We start from the raw sequence: 27581 nt of genomic DNA, 5'->3' as shown, positions 1-27581 counted from the left end.
GGGTCCAACACAGTATTAAGTCCCCTCCCAAGATCAAGCCTCCCGTCTCCAGGTCCGGGATCCGGCTCAACATTCGCCGCATGAAGCCCGCATCGACCCAGTTGGGGGCTACACATTAACCAGAACCACCCGTTCCCCTTGAAGCCTACCACTCACCATTACATATCTATTTCCCCCCCCCTCCCAAGATAGGGCCCCCCCACTAGCTGCGTAACCCCTTCCATCGTACTTCCGTAAGTCAGCCGACTCCTGCTGACCCCGGCTGCTCCCGCCATCCCAACGACCCCCCCCCCCCCGCCCCCGATGCAACACAACCACCACTCCACCCTCCCTTTGCTGGCCCCCGCCCACTACTCCTCCAGCGCGGGAAGAAAGCCCGCGCTTCCATCCCAAACCCCCGCACCCCCCCGACCCAGCATGCGGGAAAAAGACGGGCACATGACCCAGCGGGACCGCGAACAGCTCCCCAACCCTCCACCAGTGAAAAAACGAAAAAGCACCCAAATAAATAACTAACAGCCCCCAAAAAGTCGAAAAAGCAGGACAAGCAAAAAGGCAACATCGAACACAGCCAATAAAAACAAAAGGATACCAAGGAGGACAGAGCCTCCGGACTATGTACATCATTCCCCACCCCCAGTCCTCAGTTCGAGTCCAACTTCCTTCCGCCTGGACAAAGGCCCAGGCCTCCTCCAGAGAATCGAAGTAGAGCTGGCTTTCCTTGTAAGTGACCCAGAAGCGAGCCGGCTGGAACAGGCCAACCTTCACCCCCTTCCTGTGAAGTACTCCCATCGCCCGATTAAAACCAGCCCTTTCTCTTCGCCACCCTCCGCGCTCCAATCCTGATAAATCCTGATCTCTGCATTCTCCCACTTGCTGCTCCTCTCCTTCTTCACCCATCTCAGCACGCACTCACGGTCAACGAAGCGGTGAAACCGGACCAGCACGACCTATGCGTCTCGTTCGGCCTGGGCTTCCTCAACAGCACTCGATGGGCACCCCTCCAGCTCACGGGTCCCTGGAACGACCCCTGCGCCCATTAACGATTTCAGCATCGCAGCCACGTAGGCCCCCAAATCCCACCTTCCAGCCCCTCCGGGAGGCCCCAGAATCCGCAGATTCTTCCGACGGTGAGTGGTTTCCTCATCTCCTCCATCCTCGCCAGCCACTTCTTGTGGAGCGCCTCGTGCGACTCCACCTTCACTGCCAGGCCCAGGAGTTTGTCCTCGCTCTCCGAGGCCTTTTGCTGCAGCTCTCGAATCTCTGCACCCTGAGCCGTCTGAGCGCCATGAGCTTGTCCAGTGAGGCCTTAAACGGTCCAGGATCTCAGCCTTCAGCTCTCTGAAGTAGCTCCTGCGCCCACTGCTGCCCACGGTGCCGGTTCCCCGCCCGCCGCCATCTTGTTTTTCCTGCCTCGCACCTTTCTCTGCTCCAAAGCCGATTTTTTGACCGCTCCACTCCTGGTCCAGTCCATCTACCGTGCAGATAAGCGCAGTGGATGTGTTCCCCCACCGTGAAAAGTCCAGCCAGCACCGCTACGGTCCATAAAAGAGCCCAAAAGACCAAAAATAGCGGTAGCTACCGAACGTGCGGCTTAGCTCCGCATCACTGCAACCGGAAGTCCGAAGGTTGAATATATTGACACGAACACAATTTGATATCATAATATGTGTCTTCCTGCCCTGCAGGATATTTAACATCAATAATGGGAAACAGAAGAAGCTGTATAAAGGATCTCAGGGAGAAGATGGTACCCTGATCAAGGTGAGTGTCAATATTATTCCGCATGTATCCAACTTTCAGAGACCGGGCTGTCTGGGAAACCAAATGGTGAGTGAGGCAGGAACAACTGTGCCGACAGTGCCAGACCTGTGGTGGGTGGGTGGTTTCCGTGGTGGCGTTGTGGGGGTTGTCCTCACTACACATTGACTTCCAGCTCTTACTGCCCAGAGTATTTTGGGTAAATAAATAGGATGGGGTGTGAAGTCATAGAGGTGGGTGTGGGCTTAGGGGTGGGTGTGTGCAGGTGAGTGAGCATATAAGGAATGAGTGAATGTGTGAGAAGTACGAGGAGGAGTCTCATTCTGAGGAGGGGGTCTCAGTGCGAGGAGTGGTCTCGGTGCGTCGTGGCTGACTGACACTTACTCTGTGAAGTGACCAACACGCACTCTGAATAGTAAACTGACTGATACTTACTCTGTGTAGTGACTGACGGATACTCACTCTGTGTACTGACTGACGGATACTCACTCTGTGTAGTGACTGACCGACACTCACTCTGTGTAGTGACCAACACTCACTCTGTGTAGTGACCGACACTCTGTGCAGTGACCGACACTCACTCTGTGTAGTGACCAACACACTCTGTGTAGTGACCAACACACTCTGTGTAGTGACCGACACTCACTCTGTGTAGTGATCGACACTCACTCTGTGCAGTGACTGACCGACACTCACTCTGTGCAGTGACCGACACTCACTCTGTGGTAGTGACTGACCGATACTCACTCTGTGCAGTGACCGGACACTCACTCTGTAGTGACTGACCAACACTCAATCTGTGCAGTGCTGACGGATACTCACTCTGTGTACTGACTGACGGATACTCACTCTGTGTAGTGACCAACACTCACTCTGTAGTGACCAACACTCACTCTGTGTAGTGACCGACACTCACTCTGTGTAGTGACTGACCGACACTCACTCTGTGTAGTGACCGACACTCACTCTGTGTAGAGACCAACACACTCTGTGTAGTGACCGACACTCACTCTGTGTAGTGACCGACACTCACTCTGTGTAGTGACCGACACTCACCTCTGTGCAGTGACTGACCGACAATCACTCTGTGCAGTGACCGACACTCACTCTGTGTAGTGACTGACCGATACTCACTCTGTGCAGTGACCGACACTCACTCTGTAGTGACTGACCGACACTCAATCTGTGCAGTGACTGACGGATACTCACTCTGTGTACTGACTGACGGATACTCATTCTGTGTAGTGACTGACCGACACTCACTCTGTGTAGTGACTGACCGACACTCACTCTGTGCAGTGACTGACAGACACTCACTCTGTGCAGTGACTGACCGACACTCACTCTGTGCAGTGACTGACCGACACTCACTCTGTGTAGTGACTGACCGACACTCACTCTGTTCAGTGACTGACCGACACTCACTCTGTGCAGTGACCGACACTCACTCTGTGCAGTGACCGACACTCACTCTGTAGTGACTGACCGACACTCAATCTGTGCAGTGACTGACCGACACTCACTCTGTGTAGTGACTGACGGAAACTCACTCTGTAGTGACTGACCGACACTCACTCTGTGTAGTGACTGACCGACACTCACTCTGTGTAGTGACTGACCAATACTTACTCTGTGCAGTGACTGACCAATACTCACTCTGTGTAGTGACCGACACTCACTCTGTGTAGTGACTGACGGACACTCACTCTGTGTAGTGACTGACCGACACTCACTCTGTGCAGTGACCCACATGCACTCTGTGTAGTGACGAACACACTCTGTGTAGTGACCGACACTCACTCTGTGCAGTGACTGACGGACACTCACTCTGTGTAGTGACTGACCGACACGCACTCTGTGTAGTGACCCACACGCACTCTGTGTAGTGACCCACACGCACTCTGTGTAGTGACCGACACTCACTCTGTGTAGTGACCCACATGCACTCTGTGTAGTGACCAACACACTCTGTGTAGTGACCAACACACTCTGTGTAGTGACCGACACTCACTCTGTGCAGTGACTGACCGACACTCACTCTGTGCAGTGACTGACCGACACTCACTCTGTGTAGTGACTGACCGACACTCACTCTGTGTAGTGACTGACCGACACTCACTCTGTGTAGTGACCCACACGCACTCTGTGTAGTGACCCACACTCACTCTGTGTAGTGACTGACCGATACTCACTCTGTGTAGTGACCCACACGCACTCTGTGTAGTGACCAACACGCACTCTGTGTAGTGACCGACACTCACTCTGTGTAGTGACCGACACTCACTCTGTGTAGTGACTGACCGACACTCACTCTGTGTAGTGACCGACACTCACTCTGTGTAGTGACTGACCGACACTCACTCTGTGTAGTGACTGACCGACACTCACTCTGTGTAGTGACCGACACTCACTCTGTAGTGACTGACCGACACTCATTCTGTGCAGTGACTGACCGACACTCACTCTGTGCAGTGACTGACCGACACTCACTCTGTGCAGTGACTGACCGACACTCACTCTGTGTAGTGACCGACACTCACTCTGTGCAGTGACCGACACTCACTCTGTGCAGTGACCGACACTCACTCTGTGTAGTGACTGACCGACACTCACTCTGTGTAGTGACTGACCGACACTCACTCTGTAGTGACTGACCGACCCTCACTCTGTGCAGTGACTGACCGACACTCACTCTGTGCAGTGACTGACCGACACTCACTCTGTGAAGTGACTGACCGACACTCACTCTGTGCAGTGACTGACCGACACTCACTCTGTGCAGTGACTGACCGACACTCACTCTGTGCAGTGACTGACCGACACTCACTCTGTGCAGTGACTGACCGACACTCACTCTGTGTAGTGACTGACCGACACTCACTCTGTGTAGTGACTGACCGACACTCACTCTGTGTAGTGACTGACCGACACTCACTCTGTGCAGTGACTGACCGACACTCACTCTGTGCAGTGACTGACAGACACTCACTCTGTGTAGTGACTGACCGACACTCACTCTGTGTAGTGACTGACCGACACTCACTCTGCAGTGACTGACCGACACTCACTCTGTGCAGTGACTGACCGACACTCACTCTGTGCAGTGACTGACGGAAACTCACTCTGTAGTGACTGACCGACACTCACTCTGTGTAGTGACTGACGGACACTCATTCTGTGTAGTGACTGACCGACACTCACTCTGTGCAGTGACTGACCGACACTCACTCTGTGAAGTGACTGACCGACACTCACTCTGTGCAGTGACTGACCGACACTCACTCTGTGCAGTGACTGACCGACACTCACTCTGTGCAGTGACTGACCGACACTCACTCTGTGCAGTGACTGACCGACACTCACTCTGTGTAGTGACTGACGGACACTCATTCTGTGTAGTGATTGACCGACACTCACTCTGTGTAGTGACCCACATGCACTCTGTGTAGTGACCCACACGCACTCTGTGTAGTGACCCACATGCACTCTGTGTAGTGACCCACACGCACTCTGTGTAGTGACCCACATGCACTCTGTGTAGTGACCCACACGCACTCTGTGTAGTGATCGACACGCACTCTGTGTAGTGATCGACACTCTGTGCAGTGACAGTCACTCCGTGTCGTGACTGACCGAAACTCACTCCGTGTAGTGACTGACCGAAACTCACTCTGTGTAGTGACTGACCGAAACTCACTCTTTGTAGCGACTGACTGACACTCACTCTGTGTAGTGACTGACCGAAACTCACTCTGTGTAGTGACTGACCGAAACTCACTCTGTGTAGCGACTGACTGACACTCACTGTGTATTGACCAACACTCATTCTGTGTAGTGACTGACCCAAACTCACTCTGTGTAGCAACTGACCAACACTCATTCTGTGTAGTGACTGACCCAAACTCACTCTGTGTAGTGACTGACCGAAACTCACTCTGTGTAGCGACTGACTGACACTCACTGTGTATTGACCAACACTCATTCTGTGTAGTGTCTGACCCAAACTCACTCTGTGTAGCGACTGACCAACACTCACTCTGTGTAGTGACCAACCCTCATTCTGTGTAGTGACCCACATTCACTTTGCGTCGTGACTGACACTCACTCTGTGCAGTGACTGACGGACACTCATTCTGTGTAGTGATTGACCGACAATCACTCTGTGTAGTGACCCACACGCACTCTGTGTAGTGACCCACATGCACTCAGTGTAGTGACCCACATGCACTCTGTGTAGTGACCCACATGCACTCTGTGTAGTGACCCACACGCACTCTGTGTAGTGACCCACACGCACTCTGTGTAGTGACCCACACGCACTCTGTGTAGTGACCCACACGCACTCTGTGTATTGATCGACACGCACTCTGTGTAGTGATCGACACTCTGTGCAGTGACAGTCACTCCATGTCGTGACTGACCGAAACTCACTCCGTGTAGTGACTGACCAATACTCACTCTGTGTAGTGACCGACACTCACTCTGTGTAGTGACTGACCGACACTCACTCTGTGTAGTGACTGACCGACACTCACTCTGTGTAGTGACTGACCGACCCTCACTCTGTGCAGTGACCCACATGCACTCTGTGTAGTGACGAACACACTCTGTGTAGTGACCGACACTCACTCTGTGCAGTGACTGACGGACACTCACTCTGTGTAGTGACTGACCGACACTCACTCTGTGTAGTGACCCACACGCACTCTGTGTAGTGACCCACACGCACTCAGTGTAGTGACCCACATGCACTCTGTGTAGTGACCCACATGCACTCTGTGTAGTGACCAACACACTCTCTGTAGTGACCGACACTCACTCTGTGTAGTGACTGACCGACACTCACTCTGTGTAGTGACCCACACGCACTCTGTGTAGTGACCGACACTCACTCTGTGTAGTGACCCACATGCACTCTGTGTAGTGACCAACACACTCTGTGTAGTGACCAACACACTCTGTGTAGTGACCGACACTCACTCTGTGCAGTGACTGACCGACACTCACTCTGTGCAGTGACTGACCGACACTCACTCTGTGCAGTGACTGACCGACACTCACACTGTGCAGTGACTGACCGACACTCACTCTGTGTAGTGACTGACCGACACTCACTCTGTGTAGTGACTGACCGACACTCACTCTGTGTAGTGACTGACCGACACTCACTCTGTGTAGTGACTGACCGACACTCACTCTGTGTAGTGACTGACCGAAACTCACTCTTTGTAGCGACTGACTGACACTCATTCTGTGTAGTGACTGACCCAAACTCACTCCGTGTAGTGACTGACCGAAACTCACTCTGTGTAGCGACTGACTGACACTAACTGTGTATTGACCAACACTCATTCTGTGTAGTGACCAACCCTCATTCTGTGTAGTGACCCACATTCACTTTGCGTCGTGACTGACACTCACTCTGTGCAGTGACTGACGGACACTCATTCTGTGCAGTGACTGACCGACACTCACTCTGTGTAGTGACCGACACTCACTCTGTGCAGTGACCGACACTCACTCTGTGCAGTGACCGACACTCACTCTGTGTAGTGACTGACCGACACTCACTCTGTGTAGTGACTGACCGACACTCACTCTGTAGTGACTGACCGACCCTCACTCTGTGCAGTGACTGACCGACACTCACTCTGTGCAGTGACTGACCGACACTCACTCTGTGAAGTGACTGACCGACACTCACTCTGTGCAGTGACTGACCGACACTCACTCTGTGCAGTGACTGACCGACACTCACTCTGTGCAGTGACTGACCGACACTCACTCTGTGTAGTGACTGACCGACACTCACTCTGTGTAGTGACTGACCGACACTCACTCTGTGTAGTGACTGACCGACACTCACTCTGTGTAGTGACTGACCGACACTCACTCTGTGCAGTGACTGACCGACACTCACTCTGTGCAGTGACTGACAGACACTCACTCTGTGCAGTGACTGACCGACACTCACTCTGCAGTGACTGACCGACACTCACTCTGTGTAGTGACTGACCGACACTCACTCTGCAGTGACTGACCGACACTCACTCTGTGCAGTGACTGACCGACACTCACTCTGTGCAGTGACTGACGGAAACTCACTCTGTAGTGACTGACCGACACTCACTCTGTGTAGTGACTGACGGACACTCATTCTGTGCAGTGACTGACCGACACTCAATCTGTGCAGTGACTGACCGACACTCACTCTGTGCAGTGACTGACCGACACTCACTCTGTGTAGTGACTGACCGACACTCACTCTGTGCAGTGACTGACCGACACTCACTCTGTGCAGTGACTGACCGACACTCACTCTGTGCAGTGACTGACCGACACTCACTCTGTGCAGTGACTGACTGACACTCACTCTGTGCAGTGACTGACGGAAACTCACTCTGTGTAGTGACTGACCGACACTCACTCTGTGCAGTGACTGACCGACACTCACTCTGTGCAGTGACTGACCGACACTCACTCTGTGTAGTGACTGACGGACACTCATTCTGTGTAGTGATTGACCGACACTCACTCTGTGTAGTGACCCACATGCACTCTGTGTAGTGACCCACACGCACTCTGTGTAGTGACCCACATGCACTCTGTGTAGTGACCCACACGCACTCTGTGTAGTGACCCACATGCACTCTGTGTAGTGACCCACATGCACTCTGTGTAGTGATCGACACGCACTCTGTGTAGTGATCGACACTCTGTGCAGTGACAGTCACTCCGTGTCGTGACTGACCGAAACTCACTCCGTGTAGTGACTGACCGAAACTCACTCTGTGTAGTGACTGACCGAAACTCACTCTTTGTAGCGACTGACTGACACTCACTGTGTATTGACCAACACTCATTCTGTGTAGTGACTGACCCAAACTCACTCTGTGTAGCAACTGACCAACACTCATTCTGTGTAGTGACTGACCCAAACTCACTCTGTGTAGTGACTGACCGAAACTCACTCTGTGTAGCGACTGACTGACACTCACTGTGTATTGACCAACACTCATTCTGTGTAGTGTCTGACCCAAACTCACTCTGTGTAGCGACTGACCAACACTCACTCTGTGTAGTGACCAACCCTCATTCTGTGTAGTGACCCACATTCACTTTGCGTCGTGACTGACACTCACTCTGTGCAGTGACTGACGGACACTCATTCTGTGTAGTGATTGACCGACACTCACTCTGTGTAGTGACCCACACGCACTCTGTGTAGTGACCCACATGCACTCAGTGTAGTGACCCACATGCACTCTGTGTAGTGACCCACACGCACTCTGTGTAGTGACCCACACGCACTCTGTGTAGTGACCCACACGCACTCTGTGTAGTGACCCACACGCACTCTGTGTATTGATCGACACGCACTCTGTGTAGTGATCGACACTCTGTGCAGTGACAGTCACTCCATGTCGTGACTGACCGAAACTCACTCCGTGTAGTGACTGACCAATACTCACTCTGTGTAGTGACCGACACTCACTCTGTGTAGTGACTGACCGACACTCACTCTGTGTAGTGACTGACCGACACTCACTCTGTGTAGTGACTGACCGACCCTCACTCTGTGCAGTGACCCACATGCACTCTGTGTAGTGACGAACACACTCTGTGTAGTGACCGACACTCACTCTGTGCAGTGACTGACGGACACTCACTCTGTGTAGTGACTGACCGACACTCACTCTGTGCAGTGACTGACGGACACTCACTCTGTGTAGTGACTGACCGACACTCACTCTGTGTAGTGACCCACACGCACTCTGTGTAGTGACCCACACGCACTCAGTGTAGTGACCCACATGCACTCTGTGTAGTGACCCACATGCACTCTGTGTAGTGACCAACACACTCTCTGCAGTGACCGACACTCACTCTGTGTAGTGACTGACCGACACTCACTCTGTGTAGTGACTGACCGACACTCACTCTGTAGTGACTGACCGACCCTCACTCTGTGCAGTGACTGACCGACACTCACTCTGTGCAGTGACTGACCGACACTCACTCTGTGAAGTGACTGACCGACACTCACTCTGTGCAGTGACTGACCGACACTCACTCTGTGCAGTGACTGACCGACACTCACTCTGTGCAGTGACTGACCGACACTCACTCTGTGTAGTGACTGACCGACACTCACTCTGTGTAGTGACTGACCGACACTCACTCTGTGTAGTGACTGACCGACACTCACTCTGTGTAGTGACTGACCGACACTCACTCTGTGCAGTGACTGACCGACACTCACTCTGTGCAGTGACTGACAGACACTCACTCTGTGCAGTGACTGACCGACACTCACTCTGCAGTGACTGACCGACACTCACTCTGTGTAGTGACTGACCGACACTCACTCTGCAGTGACTGACCGACACTCACTCTGTGCAGTGACTGACCGACACTCACTCTGTGCAGTGACTGACGGAAACTCACTCTGTAGTGACTGACCGACACTCACTCTGTGTAGTGACTGACGGACACTCATTCTGTGCAGTGACTGACCGACACTCAATCTGTGCAGTGACTGACCGACACTCACTCTGTGCAGTGACTGACCGACACTCACTCTGTGAAGTGACTGACCGACACTCACTCTGTGCAGTGACTGACCGACACTCACTCTGTGCAGTGACTGACCGACACTCACTCTGTGCAGTGACTGACCGACACTCACTCTGTGCAGTGACTGACTGACACTCACTCTGTGCAGTGACTGACGGAAACTCACTCTGTGTAGTGACTGACCGACACTCACTCTGTGCAGTGACTGACCGACACTCACTCTGTGCAGTGACTGACCGACACTCACTCTGTGTAGTGACTGACGGACACTCATTCTGTGTAGTGATTGACCGACACTCACTCTGTGTAGTGACCCACATGCACTCTGTGTAGTGACCCACACGCACTCTGTGTAGTGACCCACATGCACTCTGTGTAGTGACCCACACGCACTCTGTGTAGTGACCCACATGCACTCTGTGTAGTGACCCACATGCACTCTGTGTAGTGATCGACACGCACTCTGTGTAGTGATCGACACTCTGTGCAGTGACAGTCACTCCGTGTCGTGACTGACCGAAACTCACTCCGTGTAGTGACTGACCGAAACTCACTCTGTGTAGTGACTGACCGAAACTCACTCTTTGTAGCGACTGACTGACACTCACTGTGTATTGACCAACACTCATTCTGTGTAGTGACTGACCCAAACTCACTCTGTGTAGCAACTGACCAACACTCATTCTGTGTAGTGACTGACCCAAACTCACTCTGTGTAGTGACTGACCGAAACTCACTCTGTGTAGCGACTGACTGACACTCACTGTGTATTGACCAACACTCATTCTGTGTAGTGTCTGACCCAAACTCACTCTGTGTAGCGACTGACCAACACTCACTCTGTGTAGTGACCAACCCTCATTCTGTGTAGTGACCCACATTCACTTTGCGTCGTGACTGACACTCACTCTGTGCAGTGACTGACGGACACTCATTCTGTGTAGTGATTGACCGACACTCACTCTGTGTAGTGACCCACACGCACTCTGTGTAGTGACCCACATGCACTCAGTGTAGTGACCCACATGCACTCTGTGTAGTGACCCACACGCACTCTGTGTAGTGACCCACACGCACTCTGTGTAGTGACCCACACGCACTCTGTGTAGTGACCCACACGCACTCTGTGTATTGATCGACACGCACTCTGTGTAGTGATCGACACTCTGTGCAGTGACAGTCACTCCATGTCGTGACTGACCGAAACTCACTCCGTGTAGTGACTGACCAATACTCACTCTGTGTAGTGACCGACACTCACTCTGTGTAGTGACTGACCGACACTCACTCTGTGTAGTGACTGACCGACACTCACTCTGTGTAGTGACTGACCGACCCTCACTCTGTGCAGTGACCCACATGCACTCTGTGTAGTGACGAACACACTCTGTGTAGTGACCGACACTCACTCTGTGCAGTGACTGACGGACACTCACTCTGTGTAGTGACTGACCGACACTCACTCTGTGCAGTGACTGACGGACACTCACTCTGTGTAGTGACTGACCGACACTCACTCTGTGTAGTGACCCACACGCACTCTGTGTAGTGACCCACACGCACTCAGTGTAGTGACCCACATGCACTCTGTGTAGTGACCCACATGCACTCTGTGTAGTGACCAACACACTCTCTGTAGTGACCGACACTCACTCTGTGTAGTGACTGACCGACACTCACTCTGTGCAGTGACTGACGGACACTCACTCTGTGTAGTGACTGACCGACACTCACTCTGTGTAGTGACCCACACGCACTCTGTGTAGTGACCGACACTCACTCTGTGTAGTGACCCACATGCACTCTGTGTAGTGACCAACACACTCTGTGTAGTGACCAACACACTCTGTGTAGTGACCGACACTCACTCTGTGCAGTGACTGACCGACACTCACTCTGTGCAGTGACTGACCGACACTCACTCTGTGCAGTGACTGACCGACACTCACACTGTGCAGTGACTGACCGACACTCACTCTGTGTAGTGACTGACCGACACTCACTCTGTGTAGTGACTGACCGACACTCACTCTGTGTAGTGACTGACCGACACTCACTCTGTGTAGTGACTGACCGACACTCACTCTGTGTAGTGACTGACCGAAACTCACTCTTTGTAGCGACTGACTGACACTCATTCTGTGTAGTGACTGACCCAAACTCACTCCGTGTAGTGACTGACCGAAACTCACTCTGTGTAGCGACTGACTGACACTAACTGTGTATTGACCAACACTCATTCTGTGTAGTGACCAACCCTCATTCTGTGTAGTGACCCACATTCACTTTGCGTCGTGACTGACACTCACTCTGTGCAGTGACTGACGGACACTCATTCTGTGTAGTGATTGACCGACAATCACTCTGTGTAGTGACCCACACGCACTCTGTGTAGTGACCCACATGCACTCAGTGTAGTGACCCACATGCACTCTGTGTAGTGACCCACACGCACTCTGTGTAGTGACCCACACGCATTCTGTGTAGTGACCCACACGCACTCTGTGTATTGATCGACACGCACTCTGTGTAGTGATCGACACTCTGTGCAGTGACAGTCACTCCATGTCGTGACTGACCGAAACTCACTCCGTGTAGTGACTGACCAATACTCACTCTGTGTAGTGACCGACACTCACTCTGTGTAGTGACTGACCGACACTCACTCTGTGTAGTGACTGACCGACACTCACTCTGTGTAGTGACTGACCGACACTCACTCTGTGTAGTGACTGACCGACACTCACTCTGTGTAGTGACTGACCGACACTCACTCTGTGTAGTGACTGACCGACACTCACTCTGTGTAGTGACCCACACGCACTCTGTGTAGTGACCCACATGCACTCTGTGTAGTGACCCACACGCACTCTGTGTATTGATCGACACGCACTCTGTGTAGTGATCGACACTCTGTGCAGTGACAGTCACTCCATGCCGTGACTGACCGAAACTCACTCCGTGTAGTGACTGACCGAAACTCACTCTGTTTAGCGACTGACACTAACTGTGTATTGACCGACACTCATTCTGTGTAGTGACTGACCGAAACTCACTCTGTGTAGCGACTGACCAACACTCACTCTGTGTAGTGACCAACCCTCATTCTGTGTAGTGACCCACATTCACTTTGCGTCGTGACTGACACTCAGTCTGTGTAATGACTGACTGACACTCTGAGCTGGATTCTCCGTTGTCGGGATTCTCCGTTGCGCTGGCAGCCCGGGGATTTCCCGGCGGTGTGGGGCTGTTCACATTGGGAAACCCCATTGGCCGGCTGACGAGACGGAGAATCCCGCAGCTGGCGGGAGCACGCCCGCACCAGGAAACTGGTGCAGTGGGACGGAGAATCCCACCCTCTGTCTCTGTTCTGACTGACACACTGGGCGGGATTCACCATTGCCCGATGGCAATATCGTAATCGGCGATCGGGCAGAGAATCCCTTATAATGGCTCAACACCAGTTTTCTATCATCCATTCCCTCCGTTGGAACGGTGTTAGCGAGTCACCTGAAAGCCCTCCCTGTGCTCCGCACCTCGATGGGCCAAGTCTCTGACTGCACGGTTGGCATGTGGTCTGAGCGGTGAGGAACCGAGCGTGGCGTCTGCGGATTGTGTCCAACACTGCCACAGTCGGCCGGGAGCTGTGGTGGGGCTGGGGGGCTTCCATGAGGGCTGTGGGGAATGGTGGGGGGTGGCCAGGTGTGAAGTATTTGGGAGTTCGGGTCCCTGCACAGCAGGCGTGATGTTTTACGGCGCGAACTCTGCAGGTCACCGCCCGTGCGCATGCGCGGTCACAGGCCTGGCTATTCTCCAGCCGTTTTTGGCATAGGAGATGGAAGTTTTATCCGGCGCGTCTGCTAGCCCTTCACTGATCACAGGGTCAGTGAGGGGTCGGTGCCGATTGTGGCACCGTAAAATGCCACTGTTCCCACGCCGGCATCGGCACTTAGCCTCCAAATGGGTGAATCCAGCCCGATGTGTCTGTGTGCGTCAGACTCCTGAGAAAATAATGATATTGCGGCCCTTGAACTTGTTCCAGGTGCAAATTGATCCCTCTGGGCTGTTCATAGCAACCAGCTGCTCCGACAAGAACCTCTCCATCTTTGATTTCTACACGGGCGAATGTGTTGCCACCATGTTTGGCCACTCAGGTAAGCTCTGAAATTGTCTTCCAGTTGATGATTTGCCGGAAACTCTTGCCGTTTGATTAAAATTGCTTCCGGAATGGGTTGTGCCCCTCCTACATCCAAAACAGTTTGTACTTCATCACCCACAATTCCAAAGATTCTTTTCCATCACCGGCAAGCTGTCCCTGTAGCAACCCCCGTTTTCTGAGTGTAAAGACGCAGAATAAACGTTATATGGATTTATTTACAAGTATTTACAAGGTTCTGCATAACCCAGCATCTCATTCCCAGTGCAATCCCAGCTGGCAGGACTTGCCTGACCAGGCCCCGATCTGGGCCTGCTTTTAACCTTTGCTCAACACAAGCCCCAGGTGGTAGGCCTCCACTGCCTACCTGGGCAGCTCATACTTCACGAGGGAGATCAATGATGGTTTCCCCATGGTCCTCGTGGGGGTTATGCCACTGAGGGACCAGAATATTTATCTTGCCTCCAGGTGAGCAGGGCTGAAACAGTGTCATCATTGCAACGTGAGTGAAATATTGTTCCCTTTCACAACACTGGGTACACCTCATGGTCAGCCCTTCCCGATGTGCAAGGAGAGAGCATACTCAGGTAGGAATGAGAGCGCGGCTGATTCACAATCACAGGAATTCTCCCAATGTTCTTCTTTCACCCCAAGTTCAGCATTGAGAGCATCAATCATAAAACTTATGCTGATGTATAACAAATCCCTTTGCCTTCAGGAGCTTAGATCATCACAAGGTATTTTACAGGAGCGTTATCAAACAAAGAATGCTGCCGTTTAAAGTGCATCTCCAAGTATTTTTTAAAATGTCATGATGGTCTCTGCCTCCACCGCCCTTTCAGGCAGTAAGTTTCAGAGCTCCACCACCCTCTGTGTGAAAATAATTTCTCATTAACTCCTCTCTCATCTTTCTACCAATGACTTTCGATCGCTGCACCTTGGTTATTGACTTTCTGCTAATGAAATGAAAAAATGAAATGAAAAATGAAAATCGCTTATTGTCACGAGTAGGCTTCAATGAAGTTACTGTGAAAAGCCCCTAGTCGCCACATTCCGGCGCCTGTCCGGGGAGGCTGGTACGGGAATCGAACCGTGCTGCTGGCCTGCTTGAAAAGCCAGCGATATAGCCCAGTGAGCTAAGCCAGCCCCAGTGAGCTAAACCAGCCCTCCGGTTCAGACCCCTCACAATTTAAACACCTCAGTTAAATCTCCCCCAGCCTCCTCCAAAGGAAATAATTCCAGTCAATGCAATTCTTTCCCGAAGCTGAAATTCCGCATTTCAGGAAACATCTTTGTGAATCTCCTCTATACACTCCCAGGTACATTCTTCTATTAAAGCAGTGACCAGAACTGTATGCAGTACTCTAGTTGTGGCCTAACAGTACGAGCATAACCTCCCAGCTCTTGTGGCCTAGGCCTCGACCAATAAAGGAAATTATCCTGTGAATCTTTTTAATCACCTCATCTGCCTATGTCTTCGCCAAGATCCCTCTGTTCCTCCACACTTCTCAGTATGAGAGGGACGGCGCCTGTTGATAGAGGACAGTTAACAATTTTGACTATTTTGGAAGGAAAGTTGGGTGGCTAACAGTTTATTGGGAATAGAGTTGAGGGGACAGGAGGTTGGTCCAATGGACACGATGAGTTTGTAGGGAGCATGAAAGGAGATGGGAGAGAAACAAGAGAAAGTTGCAAGTTCAGGGCTAGGATGGAGTGGGTGGGGCCGTGTGGCTGAAGTTACTCTCTGGTCTCGGGGAAGGGAGGTGATGTGTTATCTGTGTTGGTCTAACATCGACTGCAACTGGATGCAGTGAAACGAGAAACAGGCTTCCGACACAGGAGAAGGTCCAACACTGTTTAATTGAACCTGCTGATTGCTGTACATAATCTGCTGTGGGTTGACACTCTACAGTAGTCCCCCGTTATACCGCGCTCCACAATACCGCGGTTCGCGATATACCGCGGGGGGGGGGGCTTATGGACCCCATCTGTCAGTTGTGTCAATTTCAGCGGCCGGCTCACTTTGATCCGGAGAGGGAAGCTGCTCTCTCACTGAAACAATCAGCCGGCCGCTGAAATTGACACTGCCGGCTGCTCTCTCCCTCCAATCCAACTTTTAAGTTTTAATGTTTCTGATTGGAGGGAGAGAGCAGCCGGCAGTGTCAATTTCAGCGGCCGGCTGATTGTTTCAGTGAGAGAGCAGCTTCCCTCTCCGGATCAAAGTGAGCCGGCCGCTGAAATTGACACTGCCGGCTGATTGGAGGGAGAGAGCAGAGAACACAGGAGGGGGTCATACGGGCCTCTGCAAGACCAGCATGGTCTCACATCGCCCCTCCCCTCTGTAGCTGGGGTTCAGGCTGTAGCTGCTGGGGTACAGGCTGTGGCTCCTGGGGTACAGGCCGTGGCTGCTGGGCTTCAGGCTGTGGCTGCTGGGGTACTGTGGCTGCTGGGGTACAGGCTGTGGCTGCTGGGGTTCAGGCTGTAGCTGCTGGGGTACAGGCTGTGGCTCCTGGGGTACAGGCTGTGGCTGCTGGGCTTCAGGCTGTGGCTGCTGGGGTACAGGCTGTGGCTGCTGGGGAACAGGCTGTGGCTGCTGGGCTTCAGGCTGTGGCTGCTGGGGAACAGGCTGTGGCTGCTGGGGTTCAGGCTGTGGCTGCTGGGGTTCAGGCTGTGGCTGCTGGGGTACAGGCCGTGGCTGCTGGGGTACTGATTGGAGGGAGAGAGCAGCCGGCAGTGTCAATTTCAGCGGCCGGTTGATTGTTTCAGTGAGAGAGCAGCTTCCCTCTCCGGCCGCTGAAATTGACACTGTTTTAATTAGATCCACGATGGGGGTTTTAAATTTATTTAAAAAGCTATGCTAGCGCTTCCCATTGTGAGTCTACGGGGGTCTGACCTCTCCCCCCGCCCCCCCGTAGACTCACAAGGGGAAGCGCTAGCATAGATTTTAAAATAAATTTAAAACCCCCATCGTGGATATCCGCGGCTCGGATGCAACGCGGGTGGCTGTCTTGGACCCCAACACCCGCGTTATAAAGGGGGACTACTGTATTAACCTAACTGATAACCTCCTACTGGCTTGACCAGACTAGCTCTCTATCACATGGTTTACACAGGAGCATGAGCAATAGGAGCAAAGAGTAAGCCCCTCAAGCCTGCTGTGCCATTCAGTAAAATCATGTCTGATCTGATTGTGGCCTTAACTCCATTTTGATTGTTTCATTCTTCCAATGTCCAATGGGTACAGGCTCAACCTGCTCAAGCTTTGCTCATAAGGCAACCCCTGCATCCCAGAAATCAGCCCAGTGAACCTTCTCTGAACTGTATCTAATAGCAGAATATCCCTCCCTAAATGATAATATATTTTTTTTTATACATTTAGTGTACCCAATTCATTTTTTTCCAATTAAGGGGCAATTTATCATGGCCAATCCACCTACCCTGCACATCTTTGGGTTGTGGGGGCGTAGCCCACACAAACACGGGGAGAATTCGCAAATTCCACACGGACAGTGACCCAGAGCCGGGATTGAATCTGGGACCTCGGCGCCGTGAGGCAGCAGGGCTAACCCACTGCGTCACCGTGCTGCCCCTCCTTCCCTAAATATGAAAACTAAAATGGTACTCCAGGCGCAGTCTTCTCAATGCCCTCTAGAGTGTAGCAAGAATTCTCTATATTTATATTCCATATCCTTTGCAATAACGACCAACGTTCCTTTTGCCTCCCTAATTACTTGCATTACCTACATGCTAGCTTTTATCCTTCATGAGGGTGGCACAGTGGTTAGCACTGATGCCTCACAGCACCAGGGTCCCGGGTTCAAATCCGGCCTCGGGTGACTGTGTGGAGTCTGCATGTTCTCCCCGTGTGTGCGTGGGTTTCCTCCGGGTGCCCCGGTTTCCTCCCACAGCCCAAAGATGTGCAGGTTAGATGGATTGGCCAAGATAAATTGTCCCTTAATAGCCAAATGGTTAGGTCAGGTCACGGGGATAGGATGGAGACGCGGGATTAAGTATCCCCCACTTTCCAAGGACCGGTGCACGTTTCGATGGGCTGAATGGCCTCCTTCTGCACTTTAAATTCTATGAATAATTCTATAAATGTACAATGACAGCCAGATCCCTCTGGACCGCAGCATACACTGTCCCCACAGCTGTCCATGCAAGGCAAGTGGTAGACGGTAAAACCAAGCAGGGAGGCCTGAGTTTGGGTGAAAGTGGCACCACCTTTTCATGGCATGATGTTGTTGCAACCAACCACAATAAGCTAATGGATGGCAAGGGACTTGTTCACAAGTTGCCTCAGACGTTCTGGAGGGAGACGAGTAGAGGGACAGGGAGGGCTGATTCGGATCCTGCTGGTAGAATCCACAGGGTCCGCAGTGGGAGGGGTGGGTAAGATGGGTAGGAGGTTTGAAACATTAGCCCCAAGTGTGTGTGCTGAGTGGGAAGGTCAGCGAGAGAGTTGGACCGGGCAGTTGTGGCCGCTGTTGGAAAGTAGGAGATAATGAGTGTCTGGGTGGACCCTTTGGAAGATGTCAAAAGACACAGAGAGTGACGCCGTCGGCCTATCTGAGTAGTCGAGTCAAAATTGGCGATGGGGAGGATCGAGGTCAAGGAGAGGTGAAAGGTTGAGATGGTGATTTGTGAGGGAAGAATATCTGAGAGGGGAGAAATGAAAGAAGGCATGATGACAGGAGAGAGGAAGAAGATGGGAGAGCAGGAGAGAGGTGCCTAAAAGGGGTAAAAACAAAAGAAGAAACTGGTGGGACAGAAATAGGGAAAATAGGGCTGATCGTGTTTGGAGTGACAGCCAAAATGTGAATGCAAATGGAGAAACTCAAGGTTACAAAGGAAGATTTGGATATATACATAGAGCCTTGAATGAATCAGGAAATAGTGAGGAGAATTAGGAGGAGGTCAGAGATAATGCCGGAGATGCTGAGCCATTGAGTTTCTGTCGATAGGGTGGAGTCGTTGGAACATTCATAAACTCAACATTCATGTCCAGGTTCAGAGACAGGTATGGGGGGGCAAGCAAGTCCGGAAGTTGCTTAAATGGCAGACAATTAGAGGATGCACTGACGGAGATATTTCTGCGGGAATAGAAAGCTAGGAGTTGTGTAGAATCAATGATGGAGCAGGGAAACGGTGGCAATGGTGGAGGTCACCATAAGGTTCAGAGAGGAAGAGAAATGGACTTCAGCTCGGGAGAGTGAAGTAGATTCTAGCTGAAGGTGCAGAGAAACAGTGGGACACTCACAAGCGCGTCAGGGATCAGCAGTAGGCGAGATAAAGTGACCTTAAAACTGAACAGTAGGTCTGAGCCACCGCACCTGAGTCTTATAGACCAGTCCAGGATGTTGGAAGCCAAATTTGAGCAGTGCTCCTTGAGGGGGACAAAGAACAGGCATGGGCCGGATTCTCCGAGCCTCCGCACCGCAATTGTGCTCAGCGCGGGGGCGGAGAATGGGCTTCAGACCCACGATCAGGTCCGATGCTGCTCCCACGATTCTCCGGGCACCGGAGAATTGCCACCAATCGCACACGAGTGGTCGACAGTGTTGAAAAAGGTCCCCGCGGCGATTCTCCACCGACAACTGGCCGAGTTCTCGCCAGCGTGGTTCACTCATGCGGGAGCTCGGAGTGGCGGCTGCGAACACAGTCTGCGGCTGCCCTGGTGGGGGGCAGGGGGATCCGTCACCGGGGTGGGCCTCCAGGACGGCCAGGCTCGCGGTCCGGGGGCCACCAATCGGCGGGCGCGTGCAATCTCGGGAGGGGGGGGCCTACATTGTCGGGACGGGTCCACGGTGTGGGTCCACCATGCGCATATGCGTGGACCTGTGGCCGGAAGTGCAGGACCCCGTATCGGCAGCCAGAGCTGCGAGGACTACTCCAGAGCGTTGCTACCCCCCCACCCCCCCTTCAAAACAGAGAATTAGTCTGGACTTTCTCCAGGAAAGTCCAGAGTGATTCGTGGCCGTTTTCTCACGGACGTGGGGACATAGCCCCATTATCAGATAATTCTGCCCTTGGTCTCTCGACTGACAATGTGCTTTTTAAAATTTATTCATGGGATGTGGGTGTTGCTGGCTAGGGCCAACATTTACTGCCAACCCCTAATAGCCCTTTAACTTCGTGGCTCACAAGGCCATTTCAGAGGGGCATGTAAGAGTCAACCACATTGCTGTGGGTCTGGATTTACATCTAGGCCAGACCGGGAAAGAACAGCAGATTTCCTTCCCTCAAGGACAGTAGTGAACCAGGTTAACAATTAACAATGGTTTCATGGTCATCATTAGACTTTTAATTCCAGATTTTTATTTGAATTCAAATTCCACCATCTGCCGGTGTGGGATTAATCCTCAGAGCATTACCCTGGGTCTCTGGATCACAAGTCTAGTGCCTATTGGCCCAGATAACTTTAAGCTTGCAGTTAACTTGCAGTTGAGGCTAAAATGCACCCACTATTAGAGCCAACGGAACAGTTGGTCACTGGAACAGAGAAAATTGAGGGAAAAAGGACAAAGGACAGCAACAGATGGCCAATAATAAAATTGCACAGCACAGGAGTTTCCCAGGCAGGTGCCAACCCAGGAGTCATCTTGAAAGGACTAATGATCACATGTGTACAGTGCTTTTGTCCCATTTGAGTTGAATCCTGTGAAGAAATTCCAAATCCACCATCCCCTTTCCCTTCCCACCCAGTGCAGCTAGCTCGCATTCAAAATGCCCCTGTCCGAAGGCCTTGGGAACTGCTCCTCAGGTGAGTCACACAGACAAGCAGGTTTGCAGGTTCAACTCCTCCTCTCAATTCTCGCTGCAGTGATTGTGCAGGCTGCTACAACAGGAGTCAGTGCATTGGGTCTGGGCAGAGCAAGGAGGGAAACCAGCATGAACGTTCAGCAGTGAGGGAGTTAGGCTGTCAGTGGTTGGAGAGCCTGGGGGTGAAGCTCCCTGTGAAGATTAACATTGAGGGAGGACAGGCAGAATCTATAAAACCCAAAAGGCAGCAGACTGGAACCTTTGGGAGGGGAGATCTAAAATTAGAAACTTTAACAGCAAGAGAAGTAACTGTGTGTTAGTCACCAGATCACTTACGAGATGGAATCTGAAATGTGGAAGCCACACAGGGAGCTCTGTGTGTTATTGGGGTTAGTAAATCCAGCTTGCTGTACGGTGAATGTGATGGTGATCCTCTCCTGCACAGAACATAGCATTCCATGGTGAACAGCCCATGATGATTTCCTGTGGCTGACCCACCTTCAATGTTACGCCCTTTCAGCAGACGTGGTGATTTAGCCTCAATTAACGTGGGAGCTGACTGACCCATTCCAAGTTCTGTCAGCCACATTATTTATGGAGCATAGTCATCTCCTTGTTGCTGTCTGCTTTGTACTGTGTTGCCACCATCTGAAGGCAGGTATTGGGTACTACAGGAATTGAGGGCCATATAATTATGGGAGGAGGCCATTGGGCCCCTCAATCCTGTCACTCTGCGCAATTAGACCGTGGCTGATCTGTGCTTTAACTCTACATGGTATTGGACCTGGATTTTGCTCTTAGAGTCAAAACCTGAAATTTGCACCTGAAATTGTTCTCATTTTGCCAAGGCCAGTAAACGCCCAAAATTCATGCTGATTTCATTACAATGTACCCCAACTCAAAATGGGTATTTATTGGCATAAATCAGCATAAACAAGCAGAAGTTTGCCAGAATGTTACGTTTGTTGGGCGTGCAGGTTTGGTGGTGGGGCGGGGAAGCGGATGGGAAATGCGCTTCAGACCATGATTGGCCCTGGAACGGAATTTCACGCTGGCCAATGAACAAGCAGCCAGCGTGCAACACGGGGCTCAAAGGCTCAGCGCTGCCAAGGTGGAGAAGAGGGCAGGGGCAAAGATAAAGGAGGGTGCAGCCTGGCACATCAAATGGGCTCCCCCACGAAGGGCAGTTGCTGCAGAGCTGTCTCAGGGAGTTGCAGACCTATACAAAATAAATTCCAATAAGAAAACGCAGCAAACTCTGTTCAGGCAGTGCATTCCAACTCAAACCTGAGACCCTGGGCATGTTGATTTTATTCCAGCCCAGTCATTTCATCCCACCCTGGATCGAGGTTTTAGCTAAAATGTAAGGGCTGCCTGGCCAAACAGGCCAGCCGTAAATGTAGACAGGCCACATGAAATTGCTTTTAATTGATTTCTTGATGGGTTTAATGTCAGCGGGCGCATTTCCGACTCTCATGCATGCCCGACGACTGAAATATCACGCAGGTGCGCAGTGATATCGGGACGTGTGCCCAGCACCTTCTCACGCGATTTCACATGCTTCCGGGTCAGGTACTACCACCTGAGCAACATAAAATTCTGGCCCCAGGAAACGTCAGACTCACCCCATCTGTTCCCCCTCTGAGTTTGAAACCTTTCGGCTCATTCGGCCATCATTCAAGCACATTAGGCAGAGTGTGTTTACGATGCAACAACTGGGAAAGCTTTTCATTTTTAATGTGATTTCTACCTTGCTATAAAAATGCATTGAAAATAACAGAGCGTTCAGAGCAGGCCTTACAAGGATCTTTTTTGTTTTGTTAAAGAGCTCAAGAAGTCGCAATTAAAAAGAATTGAAAAATGACTTTGTTTCCTGTCCCGTTTGAAAACCTGGTCATAATGTGTGTGAAGGCCCCTTGAATACAGACAGTGGGAATATTCTCACATTTGTGCTTCTGGGCAGTTTCTTGGGCAGTGATTTGGTCAGATGGAGGGTTGATAAATGACTTTAAATGATTGAAGAGACTTGTACTTATGAGTGTGACATAACTACGACCTAACGTCAACAATCTTTGAAGCCACATAATAGATCTTGGGTCTGTCAAAGGAAACTCCGAGCTGTGATAAACTTGTGACATACAAATGCAGTCTGCTTACTATGCAATACACGTGGCACTTGTAACATGGGCCTGAGTGCTAGTCAATCACTGAGAGACTTGAGAGTAATATTACACTAGGGGCTGTGCATCATATGGACCAAAAATGGTGCCCATTTGCCCTGTCTGCATTGGCACCACTTGTGTTTGGGGTGTGGCTCACATGCATTGCCACTGTGGTTTTTAGGAATACTCTGGGTATTACTCATTGCCATCGTGAATGAAAATTCAAGGAAGAGTGCATCAAAATCAGGCAGGGTAGTGAATGTTGTAGTTTAATAGGTTGGGAATCGTTGTGATATCGCTTTAAGAGAGTATATGCTAATGAGTAAGTAGCCAGGATGTAAACCGTGTGACCCAGCAGACATTGTTCAGAGAGAGCTTTCATTTCAGCTAGCAGCACGTGGTGCGAAGGCTTTACACCTGTACTTTCCTATTAACAATAACTGTTAAATCCTTATAGTAAATCTGTCTGCTGAGCAATCCCGTGTTACATCTTCAAATAAATTGAACCTACGTTTAGTTTACCAGTCCTGTGTGAGATTGCTAAGTTTGTATGAAGCAAACATAGAAATACAACAGGAATATGGGCATAAGAGCAGGATGAGGCAGAACATTGCGGTCCAGGGGAAAGCCTGTGTCCTAGAAATGAGAAATGTCTGAGAGACCAAGTTAGGCAACAAGAGGTGAGCACTGGCCAAAGTCCATTACAGAGTGGAGGGGGGGTGGGGTCCAGCAGCAGAAAATGTATTGGCTTGACAGACAAATAAATAGAGGGACCGTCTAGATCGAAACATATCCACAAAATGCAGCAAGTCCTGCCAAGTCTGATGAATGTCCCCCCGAAAGCTTGTCATAACTGACAACAGGGGTGGCACGGTGGCGCAGTGGTAGCACTGCAGCCTCACGGCACCGAGGTCCCAGGTTCGATTCCGGCTCTGGGTCACTGTCCGTGTGGAGTTTGCACATTCCCTCCGTGTTTGCGTGGGTTTCGCCCCCACAACCCAAAGATGTGCAGGAGAGGTGGATTGGACACGCTAAATTGCCCCTTAATTGGAAAATATGAATTGGGTACTCTAAATTTATCAGAAAAAACGAAGACAGTCACCAAGAGAATGGTCAGCAAATTCTAGCTCAATAGTTCAAACTATGAACTGAGTCTCAAAGTCACGACACTGGCATTCACAACTTTTATACCATTATTAGAGAGACAGTGGCAGCATGAATATGAATCTGGCTCCGAGACAGAAAGCAGAGTATTGGGAATTGGCTGTTTTTCATATTGGAGGAACGTTCCGTCGTGGTGTTCCCCAGGAATTGATATAAGGAGCGCTGATTTGTTTATATGTATTACTGACCTGGACTTGAGTGTTCAGGACATGTTTTCAAAGTTTGAAAATAATGTGAAACTTGAAAATGTAGCGAACAGTAAGGACGGTGCTGGACATCAGGAGGACTAGAAAGACTGGTGAAGTAGGAAGACAGATGGCCGATGGAATTTAACACAGATACATGGAAAGTGATCAATTTTGAGAGGAACGGTGAGAGGCAATGTGAACTAAATGGTACAATTATAAAGGGAGACCTGGGAGTTTACATATGCACCTCTTTGAAGGTGGCGGAATAAGTTGAGAAAGCTGTCAAAAATGCAAATGGTATCCTTGGCTTTATGAATGGAGGCATTGAGTCCGAAAGCAAGTGAGTTACGCTAAAATCTTTATAAAATACCATCCCGGTTTCAGCTGGAGGTTTGTGATAACTTGTGCGCATAATGCTTTAGGAAGCATTGCAAGGCCTCAGTGAGGGTGCAGAGGAACTTTACTAAAAACGGGAACAGGGATGACGGATGCCAGTTGTGTGGAGAAACTGGGGATTTTAAAGGAAAGATTTGATGGAGGTGTTCAAGATCATGAAGGGGTTTGGTAGAGTAAATAAGTAGAGTGGCAGAAAGGACAGTAACCAAGAAGTCACACATGTGTGCTAATTGGCAAAAGAATCAGAGGTGGGCCAGGGGGATGCAGTGGACCAGGGGGATGGGGTGGGCCAGGGGGATGCAGTGGGCCAGGGGGATGCAGTGGGCCAGGGGGATGCGGTGGGCCAGGGGGATGCAGTGGGCCAGGGGAATGGGGTGGGCCAGGGGAATGGGGTGGGCCAGGGGGATGCAGTGGGCCAGGGGGATGCAGTGGGCCAGGGGGATGCGGTGGGCCAGCGGGATGGGGTGGGCCAGGGGGATGCGGTGGGCCAGCGGGATGCAGTGGGCCAGGGGGATGCAGTGGGCCAGGGGGATGGGGTGGGCCAGGGGGATGCGGTGGGCCAGCGGGATGCGGTGGGCCAGGGGGATGGGGTGGGCCAGGGGGATGCAGTGGGCCAGGGGGATGCGGTGGGCCAGGGGGATGCGGTGGGCCAGGGGGATGCAGTGGGCCAGGGGGATGGGGTGGGCCAGGGGATGCAGTGGGCCAGGGGGATGCAGTGGGCCAGGGGGATGCGGTGGGCCAGGGGGATGCAGTGGGCCAGGTGGATGGGGTGGGCCAGGGGGATGGGGTGGGCCAGGGGGATGGGGTGGGCCAGGGGATGCGGTGGGCCAGGGGAATGGGGTGGGCCAGGGGGATGGGGTGGGCCAGGGGGATGCAGTGGGCCAGGGGGATGCAGTGGGCCAGGTGGATGGGGTGGGCCAGGGGGATGGGGTGGGCCAGGGGGATGCAGTGGGCCAGGGGGATGCGGTGGGCCAGGGGGATGCAGTGGGCCAGGGGGATGCAGTGGGCCAGCGGGATGCGGTGGGCCAGGGGGATGGGGTGGGCCAGGGGGATGCAGTGGGCCAGGGGGATGCAGTGGGCCAGGGGGCTGCGGTGGGCCAGGGGGATGGAGTGGGCCAGGGGGATGGGGTGGGCCAGGGGGATGCAGTGGGCCAGGGGGATGCAGTGGGCCAGGGGGATGCGGTGGGCCAGGGGGATGCAGTGGGCCAGGTGGATGGGGTGGGCCAGGGGGTGTGGTGGGCCAGGGGGATGCAGTGGGCCAGGGGGATGGGGTGGGCCAGGGGGATGCAGTGGGCCAGGGGAATGGGGTGGGCCAGAGGGTGTGGTGGGCCAGGGGGATGCAGTGGGCCAGGGGAATGGGGTGGGCCAGGGGGTGTGGTGGGCCAGAGGGTGTGGTGGGCCAGGGGGATGCAGTGGGCCAGGGGGTTGCAGTGGGCCAGGGGGATGCAGTGGGCCAGGGGGATGCAGTGGGCCAGGGGGATGCAGTGGGCCAGGGGAATGGGGTGGGCCAGGGGGTGTGGTGGGCCAGAGGGTGTGGTGGGCCAGGGGGATGCAGTGGGCCAGGGGGTTGCAGTGGGCCAGGGGGATGCAGTGGGCCAGGGGGATGCAGTGGGCCAGGGGGATGCAGTGGGCCAGGGGAATGGGGTGGGCCAGGGGGATGCAGTGGGCCAGGGGGATGCAGTGGGCCAGGGGGATGCAGTGGGCCGGGGAATGCAGTGGGCCAGGGGAATGGGGTGGGCCAGGGGATGCAGTGGACCCAGGGGGATGCGGTGGGCCAGCGGGATGCAGCTGACCGGTCAAAAGTCCATTGAGTTGCAGTGGGGCCGAAAATCCTGGCCATTGTTCTTCTAAATTCTGAATAGTTGAAAGTTTGTTCACTAATCCATGTAGGTCAGAACCATCCTCATTGGCATACATCAGTCAAGTTGGCCGCCATTAACAGGCTGGTTTCTACAATGATTGTGTTTTTTTTTTCCAGAGATAGTTACAGGAATGAAATTCACCAACGACTGTAAACACCTCATCTCTGTGTCCGGAGACAGGTATGGATTTTCTCTGCCTGTATTGCCATTCACATCTTGAAGTTTCCTCTGTCCTTATTACAGTGTTTTGCAATTTAGCACTTTATCTGTTCCTGTTAAACCAGTAAGGTTGATAATCATACAATTCCTACAGTGCAGAAAGAGGCCATCCGGCCCATCAAGTCTGCACCGACCCTCCGAAAGAGCACCCTACCTCGGCCAATTCCCCCGCCCTAACCACGTAACCCCCAACTAACCTTTGGACACTAAGGAGCAATTTAGCGTGGCCCATTCACCTAACTTACACAACTTTGGACTGTGAGAGGAAACCGGAGCACCTGGAGGAAACTCATGCAGACTTGGGGAGAAAGTGCAAACATCACACAGACAGTCA

The 27581-nt window shown here is 52.2% G+C and overlaps 1 protein-coding gene across 1 annotated transcript in view; it reads left to right on the top strand.

The window, feature by feature from the left end:
• Positions 1-27581, top strand: part of mapkbp1 (mitogen-activated protein kinase binding protein 1) — a 339461-nt gene that overhangs the window by 248530 nt on the left and 63350 nt on the right. The window contains 2 exon segments of the mRNA XM_038783933.1: positions 14381-14492; positions 27145-27208. Coding sequence (XP_038639861.1) covers positions 14381-14492; positions 27145-27208 — 176 coding nt within the window.

This window comes from Scyliorhinus canicula, chromosome 2, assembly GCF_902713615.1.
Source record: "Scyliorhinus canicula chromosome 2, sScyCan1.1, whole genome shotgun sequence".
Lineage (NCBI taxonomy): Eukaryota > Metazoa > Chordata > Chondrichthyes > Carcharhiniformes > Scyliorhinidae > Scyliorhinus > Scyliorhinus canicula.
The sequence above is the reverse complement of the archived record's forward strand: the minus strand, read 5'-3'. Positions and strand labels throughout refer to the sequence as shown.